Below are 23,426 nucleotides of genomic sequence, written 5' to 3' on the forward strand. Positions count from 1 at the left end.
AGGGCTCTTGTCTTCCAAAAAAAGTGGTTGGAACCCTTTCTGATAAGAAAACACTTCGTTGTAGAGTTCTACACTGACATTCCCTCAAGAACTCTTGAGGCTCCCAATTTTTCAGGAGTGCACAGTTAATGGTTCTAGGCTTCTACGTAGAACCTTTAAAGGTCCCCCTAGACAGACAACTGAAGAACCCTTCCAGATGTAACCTTTTCTCACCTGAGTGTAGCTGCTATGTGCTGGTTATTGCTTAGAAGATACCGTTTCTGATGGGAAAACACATTGTTAAGAGGGTACTACACAGAACCTTTTAAAATTACCCCAGACCGACAATTGAGGAAACCGTAGTGCTAGTTTGGAACCTTTTCTAATTTTGAAACACCATCACAGGCTTCAACACAGAACCTTAAACGGTTCCCCCAGATGGACAACCAGAGAACCTTGCTGATTAGACCTTTGACCTTAGTGCTGCTTCTATGTGCTGGGTATTCTGTGGAACCATTTCTGATAGAAAAGAAGAATCCTGTAGGGTTCTACAGAGAACCATTTAAGGTTACCCCATAGCAAGAAGTGAAGTACCCTTAACAGTTCTTTAAGCGTAAACTGAAAATATGTAATGCAGTAGTACACACACTTGTGTATGGATTATAAAATATAACACAGTGTATGTTAGAAATGCACGCACATATGTTCCTCGCATATCTTGCAGGTTCTTGTATGTTCTCCAGGGAGGTTCTAACACATTTTTATGCTGATAATTGAGCTGGTCGTTTGTCTCTCTGACCTCCATTACTGTGTGTGAACTTGTTTATTCCTCTCTCCATTCACATGACTGACAGCTGTGAATGACTGAAAGGTCTCAAGATGCTCAAACAACCATGAGGGGAAACAGACTATTTTATACACCGCTAGATCCCAAAGTCTGAGTGGACCAACAAGAACCCTGCTTATTTAATCAGTTAGCAAAGTGACAGAAAACTAGCAAGTGACAGAAAACTAGCAAGTGAGGAAACTAGCAAGTGACAGAAAACTAGCAAGTGAGGAAACTAGAAAGTGAGGAAGCTAGCAAGTGACAGAAAACTAGCAAGTGACAGAAAACTAGCAAGTGATGAAACTAGCAAGTGAGGAAACTAGGAAGGGACAGGAAACTAGCAAGTGACAAAACTAGCAAGTGACAAAACTAGCAAGTGAGGAAACTAGAAAGTGACAGAAAACTAGCAAGAGAGGAAACTAGAAAGTGACAGAAAACTAGCAAGAGAGGAAACTAGAAAGTGAGGAAGCTAGCAAGTGACAGAAAACTAGCAAGAGAGGAAGCTAGAAAGTGACAGAAAACTAGCAAGTGATAAAAAACTAGCAAGTGACAGGAAACTAGCAAGTGACAAAACTATGTCTATATATATATATATATATATATATATATATATATAGGCAGTGAAAGCATCCCAATGAGGAAAGCTAGTTTTTGAGCACAAGCTAACTTAGTGATCAAAAACTAATATAGTCATGAAAAGCTAACCCAGGAAGCAAAAGCTAATGTAGTGAGTAGATGCTAACCTAGTGAGTGAGAGTATTTTTGAGTAAAAGCTACTTACTACCTACTAGCCTCCTGTGCTAACTCCATAATTGAGTAGTTACTACATTTAGGATTTAACAATCGTAGATTTAGATATATCTGAGTAGAGGGGCAGGATGTCAATCAATACTAGGCCACGCCCACAAGGACAGTTTTCACACAAATGAATATATTTATTTTATGCTTCACTTTTTTATGAATAGATCCTTCATTAATGAATTCATTGAAAATAAAACTGCTCCTATTAGCACGCTCAGACTCTGTTAGCCGGCTGCACTACGAGGTCATGCCCTTCTTGTACGCTATAGCGTTATAAATGTCTCTACTTTAAGGACAGTGTAATAACGTATATTTCTCACGAATGTCTCCATCCCCGTCCCCTCAGAGATCGAGAAAAGGACACGCTAACCCAGTGCAGGAGATGAATCTGCTCCTCTGAGGAATATGTCCTGCTTCCTGCACTTAAAATACCACACTGTCTATTCCCCCCTATAACACACACACACACACACAATGAAGGAGGAAACTGAACTCTAAATTGTGGCAGTGGCATGAAACATAAGCCACACCTCTTTTGCTATGACTGACAGATGCCACACATTTTTGATTGGAGTGAGATTAATGTTCTGAGACCACACCTCCTTCATTATGATTGACAGCTACATTCAACACACCAATAGGCCACACCTTTGGAGCGAAAATTGGAGATGCCACTGGGACTGGCATCTACTGGGACTGGAACAGGAGGTAATGAAGCTACATCTCTTTAACTATGACTAATACATGCAGAGGCCATGCCCCCTTGACTATAACTTACAGAAACATACAACACGCCTCCTTCACTGGGACTGACGGGTGTAGAGGCCACACCTTTGGAGCTAGAGTTGCAGATGCCATGCCACCTTTACTGTGATTGACAGTTGCACTGGCCACACCTTTATTCATTTAGGCTGACGGGTAAAGAGGCCACGTCTCCTTTACTAATAATGAGAGGTGCAGAGGCCACGCCTACTTTACTGGAACTGGAGGTAATGAAGCCACATCTCTTTAACTATGACTAATACATGCAGACGCCTCCTTCACTGGGACTGACGGGTGTAGAGGCCACACCTTTGGAGCTAAAGGTGCAGAGGCCACACCTCCTTTACTAATAATGACAAGTACAGGGACCATGACGTTTTCACTCAAGTTAAAAGTGCCAAGGTCACACTTTTTTCACAAATACTGACAGGTGCACAGGCCACGCCTCCTTCAATGGGTGTGTGTGTGTGTTTTACATTTCACTCACTCAGGGACTTCATGATTAATTCAGACACAGATCAAACGAAAGCGCTCTAAAGTCTTGCATCAGCGTGACACCAGCAGCTGTTTGAGGGTCAGTTTGAGGAGTTAATGCAGAATTATTGATGTTTTTGATGAGCGGAATTGCGTGTTTGACACCACATACACCCACTCACACACACACTCACACACACACTCACACACACACTCACACACACACTCACACACACACACACACACACACACACACACACTCACAATCCAGCACCACAATGAGAAAGTTCTACAAAAGTTAAATCAATACTGACAAGTGAAGCGTGTGAAACAATGAGAGAGACAGCGAGAGAGAGAGAGAGACAGAGAGAGAGAGTGAGAGAGAGACAGAGAAAGAGACAGAGAGAGAGAGTGAGTGAGAGAGAAAGAGAGAGAGAGAGACAGAGAAAGAGACAGAGAGAGAGAGAGTGAGTGAGAGAGAAAGAGAGAGAGAGACAGAGAGAGAGAGAGTGAGTGAGAGAGAAAGAGAGAGAGAGAGAGAGAGACAGAGAAAGAGACAGAGAGAGAGAGAGTGAGTGAGAGAGAAAGAGAGAGAGAGACAGAGAGAGAGAGAGTGAGTGAGAGAGAAAGAGAGAGAGAGAGAGAGAGACAGAAAGAGACAGAGAGAAAGAGAGAGAGAGAGAGAGAAAGAAAGAGAGAGAAAGAGAGAGAGACAGAGAAAGAGAGGGAGAGCGAGAGAGAGACGGCACTTACAGGTCGATAAGCTGCAGATTCTGGAAGAGCTGCCAGGAAAGAGTAGTCAGAGGGTTCTTGGACAAATTTCTGCAGGAAACAGAGAGAAAGAGAGAAAAAGAGAGAGGCCATGATTTTAATGCGAGTGTGTGTGCGACAGCGTGATGAAGAGAACACTGGGGACGTAAACAACACTCAGCTGCGAGGGAAAAAACTGCTGCCTCGACAGCACAATAAACACACTCGGCTATTTTCAAAGCAACAAATTAAATGGAGGCTGTGAAGGTTTCAGGCTCCTAAAAGGCAGGAAATTTAATCCAATGGAAGAGACGGAGATAAGACGCGTTTCCATCACCGGGCTCGCGATGCTCCTCGGCTCTCCGACACTCAGGCCTACAGGGAATAAACAGCTCCATACTGCTGTCTAAAACAGATTCTTTAGTGAAAATCAAATGTAAACAATTTCCCCTCTCACCTCGACAATACAGTCGGTTACTGACGACGTCACCCACGAAATCCAGCAAGAAATTCCAACCAACACAGAACCAGAACCAACACAGAACCAGAACCAACACTGAACCAACACTGAACCAGAACTCAGAGGGAACAAACTGACAAATGATCATGATGTTTATCTGTTTGTTTGTTTGTTAATAATTGTTTTTTATTGTATTGTTTTGTTCCTAGCGTCTGGATGAAAGTGACCGTTAAAAACACGTTTAAAAAAACCAACAAATTCACTTTTTTACACAACTTTTACGTTATTGTCTCAATTACTGTACTTTTATTTTAAAACTTTATCGTTTGATTTTATATTCGTACCTGTATAACAGAATATGTTTAATTGTTAATATTGCTTAAACAATACTGAACGTCCGTGTGATCAGTCAGGTCACGCTATGGACGATGTTAGGATGAGAAAAAGTCCCATGTTTACGTTGGTCTTCCTCGGCGGCCTCCCAGCGCTCCTCAATGTCCAATCAAATCAAAGAAGGCGGGGCTTCGGTGTTCACAGAAGCCGCACGACGCTGCAGTTTTAACGGTGAAACAGTGCGATGTAAGATGTAAGCTAGGGTTAGCGCTAAATTTTAAAATTTGACACCGGTGAAACGACCGATAGTAACATCCAGAGGTGCGAACATCTGCGACGTGACGAGACGAGGAACGTTAACGCAGCCGTTTTCAGTATATCAGGCAGAAGATGGAGAACGAACGCGTGCATGTTGTGAATGAATGAATGTAACGAACATGGTTACTGGCTTTCCCGGTAAACTACACTCCAAGTGGCCATACTACATCTACATCTACATCTGTATCTGTATCCGTATCTGCATCTACATCTGTATCTGCATCTATATCTACATCTGTACCTGTATCTGCATCTACATCTGTATCTGTATCTGCATCTATATCTACATCTGTATCTGTATCTGCAACTACATCTGTATCTGCATCTATATCTACATCTGTATCTGTATCTGCATCTACATCTGTATCTGTATCTACATCTGTATCTGCATCTACATCTGCATCTGTATCTACATCTGTATCTGCATCTGCATCTACATCTGCATCTACATCTGTATCTGTATCTACATCTATATCTGTATCTACATCTGCATCTACATCTGTATCTGTATCTGCATCTACATCTGTATCTGCATCTACATCTGCATCTACATCTACATCTGTATCTGCATCTGTATCTGCATCTACATCTGTATCTGCATCTACATCTGCATCTGCATCTACATCTGTATCTGCATCTACATCTGCATCTACATCTGTATCTGCATCTACATCTGCATCTGCATCTGCGGCGTTTGGCAGACGCCGTTATCCAGAGCGACTTACAGAAGAGCTTTGAAGTCTTTATCAATAAATACCCCCCGATACCGGTTCACTAGGTCACGAGTTAAGAGTACCATCAGTCTAAACACTCTGTTGGGACGTACTCTTGTAAGAAAAGACACGCAGATCCCCTTCGTGTCACCTTGTATGAGCGACCTTCCAGGTACGAAGCAAACCAGCGATTTTAGAGGATTTTAGAAAGAAAAGAGAGAAGTGATACCGGTCAGTACTTCCCAGTGTGAGAGGGACCCGGAGTGGGTTTCTTCGGGATGGGAATAACCCTCGCTATCTTGAATGCTGTTGGTACTGACCAGATGATATGGAGCTACGGATGACGGTCGTGATGAAGGCGAGGAGGTCTTGCGAGATGGTCTGGAGCATTGTGGAAGGATTGCAGGACAAGATGATCTGCAGGATCTCTTCTGTTGCTAGATTAGAAAAATGTGCCAGTGGAGGAGATGGGGAACCCTCAGTGGGTGTGTAGGAGCTGGGGTAGAAGTTTAAAGGTGGCAAAGTCTTCGGCGGTCAGGGAGGACGGAGCAGGAGGAGCCGGTGGGTTGAGTAGTGAAGAAAAGATTTGGAAATGTAATGTATGGTCATGAAATTCATCGAAATGTATTGGAAAAAATGTGTATGAACCCTGTATATAATAACGCCACTGTTATTATTTATTGCATTGTTCACTTATTTTATTATTTTACTTTATTTTGACACTTTTTTCCTTTTGTTCTTTGCGGAGGGGGGGGGGGGGGGGGGTTCACTACGCACTTTAAACCACTGTAAGCTGCATTTTATTATTATTATTACTACTAGATATATTACTACTAGATAAGGACCTAGAATTTTTTTTTTTTGCACACACACACACACTTTCTAAGGACCAACCTGACCCTTTTAATAAATAATGTATAAAAATGATATTTTTGTGAGGACCTAGGGGTTTGACACATCTGTGTGGGAACATCTGGTTCTTTTTAGTCTTCAAAAACACTAAATACATGTGTATATACACAGAGAGACAGAGAGAGAGAGCAAGCAAAAACACACACACACACACACACACACACACACACGCACACACACGCGTGCAGAGAGAAAAAAATAAATCGCAACTCAGAACCCTGACACAGCTGGACTCTGCCCTAAAACAATCAACAGCGTCTGCATATGGATTATCTGTCACAGTGTACGATTCATTCTTCAGCTACATGACAAGCTTCGTTTTGTGTGTGTGTGTGTGTGTGTGTGTGTGTGTGTGTGTGTGTGTGTGTGTGTGTGTGTGTGTGTGAAAAAGAGTCTGTGGAGAGAACGACTGTTTATAGCTGCTATAACGTAATGCAAAAACAGGAAGTAGAACATTAACTATAACAATAATTGGATAAAAAGTGAGACACGGTGTTCCTTCAGTTCTAATGGTTCCAGATTGCTGCAGTGTGAGAGGAATAAAACACTTCAGGACGTTTCCCTCTTCTCTTAAACTCACTTAGATTTTCTCATTCAGAAACTTTGACCCATTAAAAAAAAAAAAAGGTATATTCTTAACAAAAAGGACATTAAAATATGTATTAATATTAGATATTAAACAGTGAATAACATTTAATAGTGATAGCAAATTTAAAAAATATATATATATATATCTTAGCAATAATATATTCATTATTAAATAATTTAATGTTTCCTGAGCGTAGTATTAACGTAATTTATGTAAATTAATTGAAATTAATGGAGAAAATAAATAAATAAATAAATAAATAAATAAATAAATAAATAAATAAATAAATTACCCAACTACAACATTTTATGCACACTGGATCATTTTTACTGACTTTATATTTTAAAATATATTCGTTATTTTTATGCGTCAATGTAAACGTACAGTATCCGTGAAACATTTCGAACGTTTTGATGAATTCTTTACAGCGTTCACAACCTAGATGTGTGAGGAAGTTCTTGTTAGCATTCACGGTCCTTCGGTTCGGTCTGGAGTTATACGATTAGAACGGAGTTATGCGATTAGAACGGAGTTATGCATTTAGAACGGAGTTATGCGGTTAGAATGGAGTTATGCGTTTAGAACGGAGTTATACGGTTAGAACGGAGTTATGCGTTTAGAACGGAGTTATACGGTTAAAAACGGAGTTATACGGTTAAAAACAGAGTTATGCGGTTAGAACAGAGTTATACGGTTAAAAACGGAGTTATACGGTTAAAAACGGAGTTATACGGTTAAAAACGGAGTTATGCGTTTAGAACGGAGTTATACGGTTAAAAACGGAGTTATACGGTTAAAAACAGAGTTATGCGTTTAGAACGGAGTTATACGGTTAGAACAGAGTTATACGGTTAAAAACGGAGTTATACGGTTAAAAACAGAGTTATGCGTTTAGAACGGAGTTATACGGTTAGAACAGAGTTATACGGTTAAAAACGGAGTTATACGGTTAAAAACAGAGTTATGCGTTAAGACGGGGGTTATATGGTTAGAACAGAGTTATTCGGTTAAAAACGGAGTTATACGGTTAAAAACAGAGTTATGCGTTTAGAACGGAGTTATACGGTTAGAACAGAGTTATACGGTTAAAAACGGAGTTATACGGTTAAAAACAGAGTTATGCGTTTAGAACGGAGTTATACGGTTAGAACAGAGTTATTCGGTTAAAAACGGAGTTATGCGTTTAGAACGGAGTTATACGGTTAAAAACGGAGTTATACTGTTAAAAACAGAGTTATACGGTTAAAAACAGAGTTATGCGTTTAGAACGGAGTTATATGGTTAGAACAGAGTTATACGGTTAAAAAACGGAGTTATACTGTTAAAAACAGAGTTATACGGTTAAAAACGGAGTTATACTGTTAGAACGGGGTTATGTGTTTAGAACGGAGTTATACGGTTAAAAACGGAGTTATACTGTTAAAAACAGAGTTATACGGTTAAAAACAGAGTTATGCGTTTAGAACGGAGTTATACGGTTAGAACAGAGTTATACGGTTAAAAACGGAGTTATACGGTTAAAAACAGAGTTATGCGTTTAGAACGGAGTTATACGGTTAGAACAGAGTTATACGGTTAAAAACGGAGTTATACTGTTAGAACGGGGTTATGTGTTTAGAACGGAGTTATACGGTTAGAACGGAGTTATACGGTTTATCCTAAAACACAGAATTTAATGAACGCTTTCAGCGATTCGTACTTCACTGAACTCCAGTGCTGTAAACTCACTGTGCGTTATTCCCAACGCTAGCGGTTGCTTATTAGCTGAGACAGCATTAATAATGAAGCTGGTTCATTCTGCGAAGCATGAAATATCTAATATTCTGAATAAATGTGTTTGCTGAAGGCGGCGGCCGTGTCCCGTGTGACGTCGGGGTCTGGTTCGTACGAGGAGGCTACGGAAAAACGGTAAAGGAAAAGCAGTCACTGTTACTAATGCAGCTTGTGGTTGAGCAGAATCAATTACCCACAATGCACTCCTGGGAAATTTGCGCAGACTCGCAGTAGAGGAATTCTTCATGGAAAAGTACAAAAGCATGAGAGGGAAAAAAAAAACTTTTTTGAAAGGTCGGGAAACACTTCTGTGAGTTCAGTGGGGAAAAGTTACGAAACAGAAGACATTTTTTATTCATTAACTCTGGACCCGATTCTGGAACAGGATCAGGAACAGGTGCACACATTAGGAAAACAAACCAATGACAGAACAGGGGCGGAGTCAGGATTAAACCCAAAACAAAGGCACATGGAGGACAGGAAAAGCATATATAGGATAAAAAAAAAAAAAGAACACGAGCAAGAAGTACTCATAGTACTCTTATTAACTTCGAGAGATTTCTGTTTCAGCTATACTTGATTATCTTGTTATTTCAAGATGGGAAGATTTTCAATTATCATCTCAAATATTAGCCACTAGTTCACATTATTATCTTGAGTTCTTATCTCATTATTTAGAGAGAGATAGGTCATTGTTTCAAAGTATCTCATTATACAAATATACGATCATTATTTTGACTTTTATCTCATGACTTTTATCTCTGGCAGCTCGCTCATTACTTCAAGATATATCAGTTTCTTAATTTCATATCTCGTTATTTCAAACTTGTTATTCCACACTGTGTGTTAGTAGTTTGCATTATTACTTTATCTCGGTATCTTGAGTTCTCTAATTACTTCAAGATATCTCGTTTTTCAAGATATTATCTCATTATTTGAAAATGGGTGTCGTTATTGTAAGATATCTCATTATTTGAAAATGGGTGTCGTTATTGTGAGATATTATCTCATTATTTGAAAATGGGTGTCGTCATTGTGAGATATTATCTCATTATTTGGATATGGGTGTCGTTATTGTGAGATATCTCCTCATTATTTGAAAATGGGTGTTATTGTGAGATATTATCTCATTATTTGAAAATGGGTGTCGTTATTGTGAGATATTATCTCATTATTTGAAAATGGGTGTCGTTATTGTGAGATATTATCTCATTATTTGAAAATGGGTGTCGTTATTGTGAGATATTATCTCATTATTTGAAAATGGGTGTCGTTATTGTAAGATATCTCATTATTTGAAAATGGGTGTCGTTATTGTGAGATATTATCTCATTATTTGAAAATGGGTGTCGTTATTGTGAGATATTATCTCATTATTTGGATATGGGTGTCGTTATTGTGAGATATTATCTCATTATTTGAAAATGGGTGTCGTTATTGTGAGATATTATCTCATTATTTGAAAATGGGTGTCGTTATTGTGAGATATTATCTCATTATTTGAAAATGGGTGTCGTTATTGTGAGATATTATCTCATTATTTGAAAATGGGTGTCGTTATTGTGAGATATTATCTCATTATTTGAAAATGGGTGTCGTTATTGTGAGATATTATCTCATTATTTGAAAATGGGTGTCATTATTATGAGATATTATCTCATTATTTGAAGATATTGTCCTTAGTTAGACTTAACTCGTTTCTTGAGATACGGTTATTATTTTGAAATATCATCTCATTCATTCAAAATACATCACTGTCTTAACCTTAATTTCTTCTTATTTATTTAGACATTTTGTAAATGATGTTTTGTGACTTATCTCGTTATTATTTTGACATGATTTAGATTTATAGCAATAATATCATTCTTATTCAGTGTGCACTTTCCTAGATAACGTAAGGTTTTTGAGAGCTTTTTCCTTTAAACAATCATACATTCCTATAGCGTGAAGATGTTAAACCATACTGTTTCTGTGCACACCGCTCATCTGAACCATCCCTTATCTGTGCTGCAGCGAGACCGGAGCTGCATATGTAAAAAAAAATAAAATAAAAAAAGACTGTAATCAAATGCCACACTAAGATCTCGAAAAAAAAAAAAACCCAGAAGGCTATTAACGAGGCCCGAGTTTATTATTTACTGTAAAAACAACATCTCGCCTGATAACCTTCCGTAACTGTGATAAACCCTTGTGCTTTGTGCATGTTGTGGGACAGATGCTACCGCTGTCCTCGTGACACTGCTTCACACTTCAGCATCGCCACCAGCTTGTTTCTATAGCAACATCAGGGTTCTCCGCTCTGCTAACTGCTAGTGGCTAGCGGCCGGCTCTCGGCATGCTAATCGCTCGATTCAATAGTTCACGAGAGACATAAAGCGACATCCGGAGAGACGCAATGTGCTTTTTATCTTGAATATCGATATGTAAGTGGGGATGACGGACAGAAAAAGAAAGAAAGAAAAAAGAAAACACCTTTATTTTGCAGTGCTACATATTAACCGGTTAGTACAGGGTGTACATTTGGGGTATTTATTTGGGGTGTTTATTTGGGGTGTTTGTGGTTTTAGGTACAATATAAAGAAGCATAAATCAGCATGGAGTGTTTTATTCCTCTTATACTGCAGCAATTTGCCCATGATTTCTTTCTTTTTTTAAAAATTATTATTGAAGAACACATTGTACTTTTTAATCTGTTTATGTTTACAATGTTGTTACTACAATTTAGTGACTTTTTAATAAATCTGTCAGCCCCAACCCACTCTTCAGAGGGCAATTATCTTTTCAGCAGAAAGAAGTGTACATCTTCCGGAATACACACGTATTTATAAAGATTCATATTTACTGTCTGGCCGAATATCCGTGACGTTAGAAACAAGATCTTAAGAAAACAGGCTTGAAAACATCTTATAGGATTTCTTTCCCTCAGACAGGGAGGAAAAAAAAAACCCAGTTTGTCATCATGAATAGACTTTAATAAGTTCTTGACGACTTAATGGAACATTGTTCTTTCTTTTCACTTCTTGTTTAAACAGAGTCACATGCCGGTTTTTTTTTTGTTTGTTTTGTTTTTTTTGTCCCACGTCTTCACGAAGTTTGAAAAAAAACAAGACAAAACAAAAAACAGAATAAAAACATCACTCATAGACGAGAGACAAAAAAGCAAACTGCGTTAATCAGGGAAGAGCGAGCGTCGTGAGCGGAGGAGTGTGGGAATCTTTTCTTTCCCCAGAGGAAGTAAAAGCTTCCTTTCAAACTGTCAAAGAGACAAAATCAATTAGCGAGACGGAAGGGAGGGAGGGAGGGAGGGAGGAGGTGGGGGGGGGGTGAGAAATCGAAGTACAGCCTGTTACATGTGTAAAAACGTATTCAGTAATCTAGACATTTTTATTGAATAGATTTACTGAAAGGGTTTTTAGCAGTGGATTTATCCTGTGCTGTGTATAAACTGGTGCCCTACTCCCTAATCCCTAATCCCTACAACCTATTCCCTACTCCCTACTCCCTAATCCTTACAACCTATTCCCTACTCCATATTCCCTACAACCTACAAAGTGCACAATAAGATTTCCCCTGAACATCCCCCCGAGCATCAGTGCATTATGGGATTATGGGAGTGTGCTGAATTTTTTAGGGATTTCAGAGTACCTACCGCTTTCCAGACTTCTAAATGTCCCCTCGATTTCTAGCAGAAGACGTTGGTTTAGGATTTCTAGTCATTGTTTACAATGTCCAGTAGACTAGTGGACTTAGGGTGGAGTTTGTTTGTTTGACTCGGACAATAGAGCAGAAGATCTCAAAAGATTCCATACAACTCAGTATTCCAGACAGTAATGTATAGCTGTACTCTTCAGTCAGTAGCATCAGTATTCCCGCACACTTCGGTATTCCATATCAGTATTCCGAACACTCCTTGCTATTTTGCACAATTGTTTATTGGAATCTTGTATATCAGGGCTAAACAATATTGTTCAAATTCAGAAGATAAAGATCAGCTCCATTATAAAACAGACGGGTCTGGAAATTCCGGAGTCTGGAATAGCAACAATCTTTAAAGATTAAACATCCACAACCCAGATATACAACCGCATAAACACAAATAACACCTTCAGCTGTCATTCAACCACACACACACACACACACACACACACACACACACAACAAAGCCCTTCTATAAAAAATAGATGTTTGTATGAATTTTTCAGCAGACTATTAATGCAACATCCATTTATCAAACACATCTCCAAGGTCAGCACAGTTTTTATCCAAGGGGGGAAACTAAAAAGGGCTCCATCTCTCCTTCTCTTCCCATCATCCACCTCTCTCTCTCTCTCTCTCTCTCTCTCAGCATTCTGTAGCGCTCTGTTTACTCTGTTCAGACGAGGTTTCGTCCTCCACGCTTGTCTGCCTTCGACAGCTGTCTGTTACTCACGCCTTTTTCTGCGTCCCAGATCCTGTTCTCTGCTCCAAACTCTGAAATGCAACTTGTTTTAAAACACCCCACCCCCACCCCCACACACAGATAAATAAAAATACATATAGAGCGAGAACGCGAGCGCTCAGATGTTCAGGAACGTGAAGGCACAGCTGAGTTTGTGCGATCGCGACGTCTCAGGAGAGTAAACCCCGGTTCCTGATCATATCTGCAGTTTGTTTTTCCACTTTCATCCTTTTAATTAATACCAAAGTAGCGTAATTATGTTGGTTGGATAAGTGGACGAATGTTGTACCTCATTACAGTCATGAGAATATTTTTACTATAGTCATGATAATATAGTCACGAACATATAGTCGTGATAATATTTTTGTATTTTGTTGCCGAAACAAATTTAAAATTCACGCTGGATTTACAAAAGTGGATCTTAAAATTTCCAAATTTCCGAAATCCCATCCATGACGGAGCTGAAAACAACAAAATGGCGGCTAAACAGCGAAAGAGCGCCTCCTGAGCTCGGCATGCGCTAAAGCTTCCAGTAACGCAGCTCAGCCACTGCAGCGCTGTTGGCTACTGCAGACACACTCTAACTCCTCCTCCTTTGATAGGGTGCCATTACTTTTGTCCTGCTTGAACAGCTAGTCTTATTCGCTTTCTTTTGCGTAACCGATCTGACGAATTCCGCATTTCTTTTGTAAATTCTCCTGCGAGAGACTTATGAGTAAATCCGTCAAGCGTTTCAGTATCCGTCGTGGAGAATTCGTTTGTTTATCTCAGCAACAGCATTTTAATTCATGCTGAACTTCCATCGCACATCTCCGCCTTCAGATTTTAGGCCACGCCCCCTGCCTGAGTCTAATGCTGCTGATGAGTGAAGAAAGCTGGAGCTGCGAGATACCCGGAGGCTGGACTTCACAGCTGTCTCCGTGGCGTGATGCGCGTGGTGTGTTTCCTGTACGCCGTGCGTTTTGTAGGTCTTCTCTACCGCGCTTTTAGAAGGCCAAGGACTTTCCTACAGTACGGCTTTCTTTTTTCTCCTTCTCTGTTCTATTTCAGGAATTTACAAATGAACCTGCCATCGTGATGCAGCGAGAGAGAGAGCGAGCCCGATGAGAAATGACCCGACACGACCCAGTCATCGCTGCCAGAGTGTGTACCGTACCACGCTCAGCTGTGGAATGGAATTTAGTTATCCAGTGTACACACACACACACACACACACACACGTTTTCATGACAGTACAGTCTATACTGTACGGATTAAATACAACAACTTATTAATCTTCTTCTTCTACTTAATATTATTATTATTTTCTATTCCGGATAAAGAGAGATGGATAAAGAGAAAGAGAGAGTGTGAGAGAGAGGCAGACAGCCAGACAGAGGAAGAGAGACAGACAGACAGGGTTATCGTGTGTGTGTGTGAGAGAGAGACAAACAGAGACAGACAGAGAGGGAGACAGACACAAAGTGTGAGAGAGAGAGAGAGAGAGAGAGAGAAAGTGAGACAGACAGACAGATGGACAGAGTGTGAGAGAGTTAGACAGAAAGTGAGACAGACAGACAGATGGACAGAGTGTGAGAGAGTTAGAGAGAAAGTGAGACAGACAGACAGATGGACAGAGTGTGAGAGAGTTAGAGAGAAAGTGAGACAGACAGACAGACAGACAGAAAGAGAGATAACGTTCAAATGAACACTTTCTTGGAGCTGTTGGTTGGATAAGTGGACAATGAGAGAGAGAGAGAGAGAGAGAGAGAGAGAGAGAGAGAGTGTGTGTGTGTGTGTGTGTGTGTGTGAGTGAGTGTGTGTGTGTACGTAGCAGGTGGATGAAATTGACAATAAGCGTTTGGCATTTTGCCAGCAGTGAGCCGCCTCTCTATCACTTCCACCTGTTAAGCCACTGATAGCCGGCAGCCAAGCCTCTGATGAGCGCTGTGTGTGTGTGTGTGTGTGTGTGTGTGTGTGTGTGTGTGTGTGTGTGTGCATGTGTGTGTGTACATCTAGACAGCTAAACAAATTCATGGCATTTGACCATGCACTGAGTCGATATATCTGAATATGAGCTGGTGGTGTACTCTGTCTGTGAGGAAGCGAGCGGCTTCGCGTCAGCATCACGGCGCCTCACAGACACGGTACGCCCCGGCTTTACAGGGCGACAGGCGTCTGTGGGTCCAAAAAGGGGCGGGGCTTACGTTCGAATTGGTGAACAATTTAACAGTTGGCAACAATAACTCCACTTCGTCACGCCATCAAGTGAGGAGGAGTAAAATAAGTTAAACATCCTCACACACACACACACACACACACACACACACACACAAACACACACTTACACATTTTCCTGTGTCTACGAGTAGAGCGTAATCACAGTGGCAAGTGATGAGCTGCGTTTAATTACAGCTAAATGAAATAAAGAAATGAGTCAGTGACTTCATATTCACATCAGCAAACAAAGGGAAAGAGACAGAGAGAGGGAGGGGGAGAGAGGGAGGGGGAGAGGGAGGGAGAGAGAGACAGAGAGAGAGAGACAGAGGGAGGGAGAGAGAGAGAGAGAGACAGAGGGAGGGAGAGAGAGAAACAGAGGGAGAGACAGAGGGAGAGAGAGAGACAGAGGGAGAGAGAGACAGAGGGAGAGAGAGAGAGACAAAAGGGAGAGAGAGAGAGAGAGAGACAGAGAAAGAGAGAGAGAGACAGAGATAGACAAAAGGGAGAGAGAGAGAGAGAGACAGAGAAAGAGAGAGCGAGACAGATAGAGAGAGAGAGAGACAGAGAGAGAGAGAGAGAGAGAGAGAGAGAGAGAGAGACAGAGAGACAGAGGAAACAGTTACAGAGGGTAATACATGAACAGCCGAAAGCACTGTCGCTCAAAACGAGGGAAAAAAGAAAAAGATCAAAGCGTTTCTGAAAGTGTCCGTCTAGAACAAATTTAAAGAGAGAATCTCCGTCAAAAAAAAAAACAACAACCCTGCAGTGAAATATGGAGTGTAAATATTTGCAGCGCTGCGCAGGACTGAAATCCGTCTGACTGTAACCGAGTGTTCCAGGTGAGACAGATTTACAGGTGCAGACTCACACGTCTGTTTTGATCTAAAAACACACTACTTTCCCCCTCACGCGCTCTATATCGCTCTGTCCTGCAGCCCAACAAACCTGATTTAATCCAGAGTACAGACGGAGAGAGAGATGAGAGACCAACAAATCTAACACGAGGACTTCAAACAACCAGGTGGAAACGCAATACGAGTGTGTGTGTGTGTGTGTGTGTGTGTGTGTGTGTATTGTACTGTACATAAACCAATTACGAAGAAAAAAAAAAAAAGTTAATTTCTCCAGAAAGGATGTTGAAAGTGGTGGACATTGATCGCTGTAAACACTCGCGCACTTAAAGCGTCAGTGGTCTGCCGCGGCCTGGACGGGAATCGTCTCGCTCGAGCAGTCGAATGTGCGGAAGTCACGACAGGACAGCGCTTTACTGCGCCGCTCTATTTTAGTGCCGCACAATTGTCCGTAATTACTTAAATAATTACTTAAATAGCGGTACATTTTACCTCCTCGCGCTTCTTCCCGCTCCATTTCCCCGCCATCAGGTCACCGATAATTAGCTTTTGATGGCAGATTAGTCGGATTTCTGTCGATATTAGCGCTTTTTCTGCTTGCGTTCACGTTTTTTTTTGTTGTTGTTGTTGTTTTTTTTTTTTGAGTCGCTAACAAGCAGAGGAGTAAACATTCAGATCCCAGCACGCTGCGATGTCGGGAAAACCTTCAGAGCTGGAAAGTTCCGGTTCAATTCGGCAGAACGTACAGTAAGTGACGGGATGAAGGCGTTCCACGGTGCTGTGGGTGAAATCTAAATCTTTAGATGGAAAATCCCTGCAAATGTTTACACAGCAACTGCAGCAATAAAACTTTATCCTAGAAACCGAAACGCAGCAGCTTAAACGCACTGTAGACTATAAACCTTAAGCTGCAGCTACACCTGCGACTGTGCGTTCTCCTCTAATCATCATAGTCCATCGTCCTTGTTCTGGCTCAGACGTTTACAAACGATCTTGCGTCTTATTCTCAAACTCTCCAAGCCTTCGATTAACACCAAACGAGGCCATGACGAGCGACACTGCGGGAAACGGTCAGGGTTTTCAGGACATTCCCGTGGACCACGAATGCAGGTCCAGAAACGATCAAGCAAGACGTTATTACATGTAATAAACGCTTAATAACAACGTAATAATGACAAATAGGAACAACGGTGTACACGTTTGAACACAGAGTATTTCTCGGATGTTTCACTGCGTAATATTTGTCCCTTTTCGATTGCTTTATATTTCATACGGCCGTCATCGGGCTGCTTGAAAAATCGCAATTTCTCTTTATAGCCTCAGTAAATGTTCCAGCCACCTATCTATCACGTAAGGAGAAGCAAAGCTGCGTATCCCAGCATGCCGCAGTGCTTTCAAGGTGCCCTCAGCATGTCTGCTCGTCTTCCTTTAGATTTTAACTGATGTGAGTCTGAACAGCAACTGGAAAAAAAATAAATAAAACAAAACCAAACCACAAAAAAAAAACACGAAACAATTCTCCTCTGTGGATTTTAGCAGCTCATTAATAAAAATAAACACGTAATCTCCGAGGTCTCGTTTCATCCAGCCTTCAGTCATGCAGTCATGCTGCCAAAGAGATGGAGCTGTTTTTTTTTTGTTTTTTTTTCCCCTCTCCATGCGTTTTCTTTGTAAAAACGCTTCCCAATTTCCCTCTGGATGCAGCACTAATTGTCTCATTAACGATTTTACCCCAGCAAGATTTACGACTTTGTGAAAGAAGCTACAGTGCGGGTCTAAAAGTCTGAGTCCTCCAGCAACAATACATTTTTGCTTCATTTATTGCCAAAAAAATAAATAAATAAAAAATCTATGTGAAATTTGATGCAGTTGATATTATTCAAGAATAGATCAGATCTGTTTTATCCCGGTGCAAAAAAAAAATGCATCATTAACCAGACTTCTCATTACAAACTGCAGAAAATGTGTGAGGGGAGAGAGACAGAGAGAGACAGAATCTTCATTACACCTTCCACACGTTGGCATCATTATTATTCTTTTTATATCATCATTATTATTCATGCTTTTTTCTTTTCTTTCATACACGCACTTTTACTGTACTAGAATGTTATAATTCATTAAATATCCAGCTGTGAAGGCGGATGATCTTGTGTCATGTGGTAAAGCTTTCACAATTTTCACAATACATAGATAGGCCCTAGTACCCTTTACTGTGGGTTACAATGACTAGGGGATATCAGCTGGAACATTACACATACACTATAGGTAAATAGGTCCTAGTACCCATCCTTGGGGTTACAATGACTAGGGGATATCAGCTGGAACATTACACATACACTATAGGTAAATAGGTCCTAGTACCCATCCTTGGGGTTATAATCACTAGGGGATATCAGCTGAAACATCACACATACACTATAGGTAAATAGGTCCTAGTACCCATCCTTGGGGTTACAATGACTAGGGGATATCAGCTGGAACATTACACATACACTATAGGTAAATAGGTCCTAGTACCCATCCTTGGGGTTACAATGACTAGGGGATATCAGCTGGAACATCACACATACACTATAGGTAAATAGGTCCTAGTACCCATCCTTGGGGTTACAATCACTAGGGGATATCAGCTGGAACATCACACATACACTATAGGTAAATAGGTCCTAGTACCCATCCTTGGGGTTACAATCACTAGGGGATATCAGTTGGAACACCACACATACACTATAGGTAAATAGGTCCTAGTACCCATCCTTGGGGTTACAATCACTAGGGGATATCAGCTGGAACACCACACATACACTATAGGTAAATAGGTCCTAGTACCCATCCTTGGGGTTACAATCACTAGGGGATATCAGTTGGAACACCACACATACACTATAGGTAAATAGGTCCTAGTACCCATCCTTGGGGTTACAATCACTAGGGGATATCAGCTGGAACACCACACATACACTATAAGTAAATAGGTCCTAGTACCCATCCTTGGGGTTACAATGGCAAGGTGTATCAGGTGGAAAAGCAAGCATTCACAACAAAAACAGCCCCTAGTAGCCATACTTATGTGTTCTTAGCTTCCCAAAATCTTGGAACCTAAGAGTAGCCCCGGTCAAACAGAGAACAGAGAAGTAACTCCATGCACTCTTATGTCGGTTACCATACTTTTCCCTTCTACTCTGTTGTACGGTTCCACACATGTAGAACCTTTAGAGCTTCCCAGAAGGACGACCAAAGAACTCTTAAGGTTTCCAAACCTTCTAAAAAGAGTGTATATATGATATGTAATCGGATTAGGCTACTTGCTACGTCATCTCCATTTGAGTGTACTTTTAACCTGAGAGTTTCCTGAGTTTTATGAGTTTATGATTTGTCCACCGCTCGAAGAGCAACTATCTTCAAAGGTACCATGAAGGGTACCAGTGCCTTTTACTCCCTGATAATGTGAGACAGATACAAAAGCTCTGGTGCAATCTTGGACGAGTTTCACTGATGACTCAAATCTGTCCTGCTGACTGAATGACTTTGTGCTGGACTATAAAAGACAGAATGATCTGGCATCTCTAACGCGTGTGGAGTTGGAGGAATACCAGAGTCTGCTATTGTTGGTTCCAGATCAAAAGGCAGATATTCTGGTGCACGTGCCACGTGGTACTCTTTGAGAACCTCTCGAGCTGTTTCATGAGATGCTGAGATGTTCAGTGCAGCAGTTAGAGATGGTACATATAGAGTTTTTTTATGCAAATCTATGCAAATTAGGCAAATCCAAACCACTGGCTCGAACGGATCCTCGAGCGCTAATCCTGTGATGTACACGGTCGGACCTAAACTTTCATTTCTGTTCCATCCCTGAACATGACTGTGTTTTCTTTTACTCTTCCTTTCTCTGTCTTTTCTTATCAGCTAAGGAAAGTTTATACTATATATATTTATCCTGACTTCTTTCCTTGTCAGTTCCTTCGCCTCAGTTTGATTCATTTTGTTTGTTATTCCTGGCATTCACCAACCCTAAAAAGATTTTTTACAAAATAAAGCCTTCAAAGTCTAGTTTACTGGGTTTTTTTTTCTTGCCTCGGGCATATTTGATTTATTTGGACGAAACGGTCATGAACACCTGGCGTTGTTTAATTCATTTATTTTTTTTTAACGATGATACGCAAGCATGATAGATACCCTTAATAAAGGGTAGGATTTTAGGTGTAGGATTAGCAACTCTAAACTGTAAATATGTACGACTCACCGTGCTCATACCGAACATCCTTTCAACAGAGTGCGTCTTCACCTTTCTACACCTGTATACAGTATTGATTTATAATCGCTCCATCCGGTGTGACCCAGAAGAGGACGGGTTCCCTCTGCGATTCTGGTTCCTCTCAAGGTTCTTTCCTCACGTCGTCTCCTCGTCACTGTCGCCTCTGGCTCGTTCATTAGGGATCTAAACCTACATCTGGATTTCTGTAAATCTGCTTCGTGACTTCATGACGAGAAAGGATGGTCAGAGAGCCCACTTTTACATTTCAGGAATCCGCCCACTGCTTTCCACACTTTCTGAACTCCAAAGTCCTAACTGACACTGACCTTCTAATGGGCTTGTTACCAGTTTGGTACTCGCTAAAAGGCAAAAATCTTTCTTATAAGAGGCCGCACCTTTGGCCTAATGAGTGATCATTAGTGTGACTGACCAGGACAGTGACTCTCAGGATACACACCATCTCTATTTCCACAAGCGAGGCTCTTCTAATGATGTGCTAAAGAGATTTTCTCTACGCTTGTTGGATCTGGCAGCTTTTAAAAGAACCTCAAGAGGGTTTTTTTTTTTTTTTCTTCAATAAAAGCACCACAGTGAGCCTTCCTGACCCAATGTTCTTCTTTTCTCTCCGTTTTCTTGCCTTAAAAAGGACGGAGGAAGAAATGAGTTAAATCAATCAATAAATGAATAAAATTCAGCGTGTCAAACTGTCAGACGGTGGCTCTGGACTTAATCCTGCTCCTCGCTCGAGGCGATGTCGCGTAAGAAAAACGCGTTTCAAGTTTCAAGGTCAGACTCGAGCGTAACTCAAACTCCGCCTCTGAGTACAACTCAAACTCCGCCTTCGTGTGCGTAACTTTCACTCAAGTTCTGAACAGCGCTCAAGTCTGAAGTTACATCCGAGGTCTGAACACATGCTAAATCTTCATTACATGCGTTTAACTCTGAACGCAACCCAGTGTTTTTAATTTAATCATCAGTATGAGCAGAAATGCGTGCCACATTAAAGATGCACCTGGCAAACCGGGTCTGTCAGCAAAATATATATCAGACCCTTTGGAGTTCCTGAAGAGTTCCCAAAAGACAACGAGAGTGCTGGAAGCGAGCACTGCAATGGGAGCACATAAAACTAATGAAGTGTTAGATTTTCCGTCCTGGTGGTGAAGAAAGCTATGCTAATGTAGCGAGAGCAGCTCAAATCCTCAAACGTGTGCATTTCAATTATATGGAAATGTTCTTTTATATACAACAAAACAAAAAACTATTCATTTGATGTTTTGTGTTTTTTTTTTTTACTTCTATTACGCTAAACAATCATAACTGGATGAACTGAATTGCTGAAATATTAAACACAAACCTACCACATCAAACCTAAATCTAATAATCAGGTTTAAGTCTAAGCCAGGATCAGTTTATATTAATACTCACTTAATTTAGATAAATAAAGGATGAGCTTCACCTTTTTTTCCTGCTTCGTATTGACACCGCAGGCTTGTGTCTTTTGGCGAGCTCTGAAGCTCCTGCGATAACGATTAGAGCCTTCAATCATGAAATTAGGACTGCCAGTTGAAGGCCAAGATCTTTCTTCCTCAGTCATCAGCTGTCCATCACTGCCATGGCATCTGGCATCAGAAATACTCAGCGCAACACAGGAGAGAAAGCGCAGAAATGACCGGCAGCGGTGTCTCTATCTACAGGTCGAAACGGGTTCGTCGTCCTCCTGATGAGTTCCAGTGGACCGAGCACACAGCCCTCAGTGTGGTGGTAATGATAATGATAATGAGTCTTTATTGATCACATATACGTTACAGCACAGTGAAATTCTTCTCTTCACATACCCCAGCATGTCAGGAAGTTGGGGTCAGAGCGCAGGGTCAGCCATGATACAGCGCCCCCTGGAGCAGAGAGGGTTAAGGGCCTTGCTCAAGGGCCCAACAGTGGCAGCTTGGCAGCGCTGGGGCTTGAACCCCCGACCTTCTGATCAGTAACCCAGAGCCATCAAGCCACCATTGCCCCACTGTGGTGCTGGAGATTCTGCTCCCGATCCGCACTGACTGAGGTCTCCCGGTCAGGAAGTCCAGGATCCAGTTGCAGATGGAGATGTTCAAGCCAGGCAGGTTCATCTTTCTAATCAGGTGCTGAGGAATGATTGTGTTGAACGCTGGACTGAAGTCTATGAACAGCATTCGAACGTAGGTGTCCTTTTTGTCCAGGTGGGTGAGGGCCAGATGTAGGATGGTGGCGATGGGATCATCTGTTGAGCGGTTGGGACAATACCCGAACTGCACGGGGTCCTGTAAGGGGGGCAGCAGGGTCATGATGTGCCTCGTTACAAGCCTCTCGAAGCACTTCATGATGATGTGTGCGAGTGCAACGGGACAGTAGTCACTGAGGCAGGACATTGAAGACTTCTTCGGGGACGGGGACAATAGTGGTGGCCTTGAAGCATGTTGGATTGACGGCGCTGTATTTTTTTGGTACTCGTTGCTACCTACTGTACACTGATAATCAGACTGATACCTGATCCCAGAATCAGTATTGATGCCTCCCTAAATTCATTCACCTTCAGTAAGCACTTTATCCTGGTCAGGGTGGTGGTGGATCCAGAGCTTATTCCCAACACTGGATACGAGGCAGGAATACACCCTGGATGGCTTGCAGTGTTTTAGACTGGTGCTTCAGACAGCACTTTAGAATGGTATTTACTCTCAAAAGTGAGAAAGTTTGTACACAAGAGGAACATTTTGTTTTGCCCATTAAAAAAAAAAAAAAAGAACATGATAAGACAAATTTTTGTCCTCAGCCTTAATTGTTTGTTTAAGGTTTCAGCAGCAGAGAAGAACAAACGTTGGTTATTAACTGTGGTCGTTTGTTTCGAGTGTGTATGATAAAACCGCGCTATTGCTGATCACTGAAGCTGTGTCTATCAGTCTCATTGATTTGTAGCCAGCGAAAAGCAAACAGGGAAAATAAAATTCCTATCACGGTTTAGTCAG

General features: G+C 41.2%; 1 protein-coding gene across 1 annotated transcript in view; it reads right to left on the reverse strand.

The window, feature by feature from the left end:
* ntrk3a (neurotrophic tyrosine kinase, receptor, type 3a) overlaps positions 1 to 23,426 on the reverse strand; it is a 183,406-nt gene that overhangs the window by 92,864 nt on the left and 67,116 nt on the right. Inside the window, exon 4 of the mRNA XM_053630231.1 lies at positions 3,596 to 3,664. Coding sequence (XP_053486206.1) covers positions 3,596 to 3,664 — 69 coding nt within the window. The remainder of the gene's footprint in view (positions 1 to 3,595; positions 3,665 to 23,426) is intronic.

Source organism: Ictalurus furcatus, chromosome 8, assembly GCF_023375685.1.
Source record: "Ictalurus furcatus strain D&B chromosome 8, Billie_1.0, whole genome shotgun sequence".
NCBI lineage: Eukaryota > Metazoa > Chordata > Actinopteri > Siluriformes > Ictaluridae > Ictalurus > Ictalurus furcatus.